Source organism: Salvia hispanica, chromosome 4, assembly GCF_023119035.1.
Source record: "Salvia hispanica cultivar TCC Black 2014 chromosome 4, UniMelb_Shisp_WGS_1.0, whole genome shotgun sequence".
NCBI classification, from domain to species: domain Eukaryota; kingdom Viridiplantae; phylum Streptophyta; class Magnoliopsida; order Lamiales; family Lamiaceae; genus Salvia; species Salvia hispanica.
In genome coordinates this window covers 43,515,673-43,521,353 of record NC_062968.1, presented here as the reverse complement: position 1 = coordinate 43,521,353, position 5,681 = coordinate 43,515,673, and the positions used below count along the sequence as shown (strand labels likewise).

At 39.2% G+C, this 5,681-nt stretch overlaps 1 protein-coding gene across 1 annotated transcript; it reads left to right on the top strand.

Moving 5' to 3' along the window:
• Positions 1-2,273: 2,273 nt before the first annotated feature.
• Positions 2,274-4,458, top strand: LOC125185390. Its single transcript, XM_048081914.1, has 2 exons — positions 2,274-2,769; positions 3,174-4,458. Exons 1-2 carry the CDS (start codon positions 2,401-2,403, stop codon positions 4,209-4,211), a joined length of 1,407 nt encoding a protein of 468 aa, XP_047937871.1. The 5' UTR covers positions 2,274-2,400; the 3' UTR covers positions 4,212-4,458.
• The last annotated feature ends 1,223 nt before the right edge of the window (positions 4,459-5,681 follow it).

The window sequence follows — 5,681 nt, the reverse complement described above, 5'->3', positions numbered from 1 at the left end:
TAAGGCATATTCGTATTTGGTGTTGTCGAGCATAAGTGATGTTATATATAGTCTACATGAAAAGATTTTGATTTAAGAATTGTCAGTGAATTTTTTTATTGGCTATTCGGAAAAATCAAAGAGGTATATACTTTATTGTTCTAACCATAGTACGAGAATATTTTAAACGAGAAATGCTAGGTTCATTAAAAATGGTGAAAACTGTGGGAGTGGTGAAAGGTGGATGTTCATGAAATCCAAGATAAGTTTCATCCACATGTTGTTGCACCTTAGGCTGTTGTTCTTATTGTGACACAATCGAAAGACGTTCTTATTGTGACACAATCTAAAGACACAATAGAACAACATGATGATGTGTAAAACCCACTAACCGAAAATGAAGTAGATGAACCTATCACAATTCTAGAAGAGAATAGTGAACCACAATAAATATTGAAAAGATCAGTAAGGAAAAGAAAATATGTCGTTTCAAATTACTGTGGTTTACACTATTAAAAGTGAATGTGACATAAGCCGTGATAAATATTTACTCATTCCAACGAGCCATGAAAAGTGACTATTCTTTAAGAATTATTTTGGCTTTGGTGGCTCATTATGATCACGAGCTTCACCAAATGGATGTAAAAACCACTTTTCTGAATGGAGAAATTGTAGAGAAAATATATATGGGCCAACCTAAAGGATTCTTGACCACATGACAAGAAAAATTAGTATGTAAGCTGAGTAAGTCAATATATGGACTAAAACCAGCTTCCTGGGAATGGTATTTTAAAAGTTTAATTATACCATTGTGTCATATGATTTTGTAGAGATCATTATTGATCGATGTATCTATGTAAAAATCAGTGGGAGCAAGTTTATAAAGTGAGTCTTATATGTTGATGATATTTTGCTTGTTGCAAATGACATGGGTATGTTACATGATCTTAACAAATAGTATCTCTCTATAAGGATTGCTCCAATTCAGAAGGGAGACAAGTTCGCTAAATGAAATGTCCTAAATGTGAATTGGAGAATAAGGTTTTTGACCCGGCACGGGTTTTAAGAAATGTAATAGAAAGTGGGTTGAAAAAGTTAATGGCATGTGAGTCCTACTTTTATATATTAGTTTTATAATAAAATGTGAGTGATAATGAGTTAGTGGAATATGGGGTCCACTCCCAAATATTGTAAAAGTAAAAGGTGACAAATTTTTAGGGACGGACGAAAATGGAAATAAGTGACAAATTTTTCAGGGATCGAGGAAGTATATTAAATCAAATAAAATTAAGAAGATATATTGGGGATTATTAAGATGTGATCTTGAGCTAGATTTGCTAGCATGAGGCCCATATCACGCGGGATGGGATTCATCCTCCTCTTTGATGTGTGTTGGGTTGACTGGCGCTCAAGAATTGTGGGTTGGGCTATTGTGGTATTCATCGGATGATATTGGGGGCTCATCTGGCTGAAAGTCGAGGGCCCTATCATGAACCAAGCTAAACACACATAAAGACAATCTCAAACTCGTGATCCACATTAGAGATGCCCACGGTTCCGGAATCGGTTTACGGTTTTAGAAATCTTTGAACCGTAATTGAACCGCAAGGGTGTTTTCGCGGTTACGGTTTCGGTTTCGAATCAGCGGTTTTTTACGATTCCGAACCGCTAGTTTCCAGTGGTTTTTTGCAGATATGGCACAGTTTTACGGTTTTTCGATAATTTTTTGCTGTTCCAATTTGGAGTTTCCCTGAACCAGCGGTTCTGACACGATTTCGATTCTAGAATTTTGGAACCTGAACCGGCCCACAATTCCAAAAGTGATGGTTTCGCGGTTAACCACCCAAACCGTAAACATTGGGCATCTATAATCTACATCCACTAACGACTCGTTCCAACTACAGCCAGGTTGCTTCTTCCCATCGCGAACCCACATGTTATAAGCTTTTTTTCTCGTCCTATTGCTAGAATCATTAGAAGGCTCTACAGCCAAAATATTATCCCTTAACCAATGACATGTACGGTAGTACTATTATAAACCTTATAAACAATTCTTAATTATTAACAAATTATAAACTAACCATTTAAAATTCAATAGCCGAAAATAGAATTTTTTTAATATACTATTAAAAGACATGTACCTCTTAATTACCACAAAATTTTACGTTGACAGTGAAATGAATGCTTCCTAATGAAGAATAGTCGAGATCCACTAATTGAAGAAGTACCAAAATTAGTGAAATTAGAAGAAAAGCAATCCCAATTTGATTCCTTATCTCCCCTTTGCACCTCATTCCATTATTAATCTTCTCCACCGTACTAGCTTCCTCATCCCCATCCTCATCCTCATCCTCATCCTCATCCTCTCAGCCCTCGTCGACCCTTTTGAGGGCGACGGTGGGATTAGAAGAGAAAACAGAAATGGCGCCGCCATCGAAAACGCATCAGCTCCTGGAGATCAACATCATCTCGGCCCAGGATCTCGAGCTGGTGTCGAAATCCATGAAGACGTACGCCATGGCGTGGATGAACCCGAAGCGAAAGCTCACGTCGCGCGTGGACGAACTTGGCAAGAATAATCCTACGTGGAATGAGAAGTTTGTGTTTAGGGTGGAGGAGGAGTTTCTCAAGCAGGACAACTCTGCAATCATGATCGAAATCTATTCCAACAATTGGTTCCGTGACGTCCTCGTTGGCACTGTCCGCTGCCTCGTCGGAAATCTCATCCCTCAGACCGGCCGCTCTCACAATGGCCAGCCTTACATTGGCATGCGCTTTGTTGCTCTTCAGGTACATTCATTTTCGATATTTATTTCAGTTGATAATGTGTTATAAATATAATACGTAAATAAAAGACTAGAAAAATCATAAGACTAGATTATAGTATAAAGTTCAATTAATCTATATAGCCCGATTACTTTCTTGAATCACATATATTTCTCATATTCCAATAGATAATACGGACAATAAAAGACTAGAAAAATCATAAGACTACATTATAGTTTTAAAGTTCAATCAATCTATTAAGCCTTGATTATTTTCTTGAGTCGTACTTATATATTTCTCATATTCCAACAGATTATGTTATATCGATAGAATACAGAAAATGAAAGACTAGAAATCATAAAACTACATTATACATCCAACTCTTTATATAATTTTCTGAATCACACATAATTTTCATATTCCAACAGATACGTCGCCCATCAGGGCGGCCACAGGGTATCCTGAACATTGGAGTGGCGTTACTGGATAGCTCAATGAGAAGCATGCCGTTATACACGCAACCTGCCATGTCGGCCGTGGGCTACCAAGACCTGATGGAGGATCCGGAGTTGCTTGAAGATTATTCCGATGATGGGGTTACACTGCGCAGGACAAGAAGCGAACGCAGCGAGATGACAGGGTTCGGCAATTTCTCTCCCGGTAGCTCCATCATCATAGTGAAGCCCAAAATCGAAACTAAAGAGGCCTCGATTTTGAGCATCACAGAGTGCATGGTTCCCGTTGAGAGCGTACGCAAGGTCGGCAAGGCCAGCTCCGTCATCTGTGGCGCAGAGCTCAGAGACGACAGGCGAAGACCCGTCTCCACCAAAACCAAGGCCAGCTCAGTCGTCAGCTATTCCGTCAAGAGCTTAAAAAAAGCCGAATCTATTTCAACGAAATATAATTCAACGAAACACGTCGACGTCAAACAGCTAGCGAAAATGTACGACGCCAACGACGCGATCGCGCACCTTCCCGCCAACGAAAAACCTAAAGACGACATTGGTAAAGCAGTTGAGGATCCCATCGAGCCACAAGAGCAACAGATGTTCGTCAGTATCAACAAGGGCAACGGGGAGTGGTCGGACTCGGAGGTGGGGCCGTCGCCGTCGGAGGTGGCGGCGGTGATGGCGGAGAGGCGGTATCCGCTGCAGGACGACAAGGAGAGCTCGGTTTTGGACGGGTGGAGCATGGACGAGAGCGTGGAAGGGCTCCGGTCGAAGCTCGAGAGGTGGCGGATGGAGCTGCCGCCGTTGTACGACAACGCCGGCGCGGATTACTCGTCAAGTAGCTACAAGTCGTCGGCGACGCGGTCTAAGGGGGATAAAGATAAAGACGGGATGTTTACGTGCTTTGGGAATGTTTTTGGATATGAGTGCCAATGCGTGTGCGGCAAGCCTCCGGGAGAGAATAACCGGGGCCTGACGTCGCCGGAATCGTCGCCGGATAAATCATCCATCTATTGAAGGAGCGTGAGAAGTTTATGTGAGCTAGATGGAACGATGAGATAGTTTTGATCTAGTGTTCAATCTACTGCAAATAATGGTGTTGTTTTTTATTGTTTCTTTTTTTTTTCAATTCTATGTTGTTTTTGTTTCCTTTTGTATTTTGGCATTTGAAATTTTGGTTTTGAATGGTGGTGAATGATTTGATTCGGATATTTTTGAAGCAGATGTTTTATGTTATGTCCAATTTTATATTTTTCTTCGATGTGTGTTTTACCTTGAACAGTTAATGTAATTACGTCTCAAAGATGATAGAGACACAAGTCAATCAGATGTGACATCTGTGCAAATTCAACAAGAGTTGGAGCAAAAATAAAGAGCACTGGAATGCTCTTTATCTTAGGTGCCACTACAAAAAAAACTCAAATTAGTGACGGAATTAGTGACAGCAGCGGAAATTTCAAGAAGTAGTAACGGATAAGTGACTGAAAAGCTTCAATCACTAATTGGTGAAAGAATCGTTCGTCACTAATCCGAATTACCATGGCATTTCCGTCATTGTAACTTTAGTGACGGATTTTTCTGTCACTAATAATTTTTACTGACTAGCTTTGTATTTACGGATCTGTTGATACTTAACCTATCACTAAATCTGTTAAGTGCCTAAATTTCACGGATTAGTGCTATCACTAAATTGCAGAGTTTTTTTAGTGTGGTGCATACATGACCATTCCAAGATACCCAAAATTCAAGTCACTAAAATTATTGATAAAAAGGAAAATCGAAAGGGAAAGAAGAAGCATGATTAGGTAGCAATCGCCTATCAACCACCAATTCCATTCCCTCTGAATAAGAAGTCAAAGTGGTTGAATTTTGGCCAAGTCACAAAGTTCCTCGATGTTTTCGTCTTAAAACTATTAAATCTTGTTTCACATTAACTTGGTAATGATCCTATCTCATCTATATAAGGATAGATAATCCTCCCTCTTGTAAAGCCTTTTAAGGGGTGAGTGGTCCATTTCTAATAGTTCGCATTAATATTATCTTAGTACTAGCAACTCCCTAACAAATTCTCTAATATGCAAAACTTCTTAAAAAGGTTGTCACCAAAAAGAAACATGGAAATGTATATGAGGAAGTCTATTTGACACCATATTGTAGTTGCATATGTAAATACATGATTAATGTGATACTACGAATAATGAATTTAATGCATCTATCTTTCTCTGAGCAGTTGAACATAGGTCCACTAAAGCCAACTACTATCAAGTTGCAAATGGTGGATAGGACAGTTGGACGCCATGCAAGGGATGGTTGAACAGCAAGAACTCACGCCCGCTCCAATAAGTTTTCATTGGACAAATTTGGGCACGCTTTAACTCATTTTGAATCTGAAGTTTATTTAGTCTTTAATTATGTAATTTTAAGTAATTTAAATTATGTCAGTTTGAATATTTGATTAATGTGATTTTCAAATTCTAATTAAGTAGT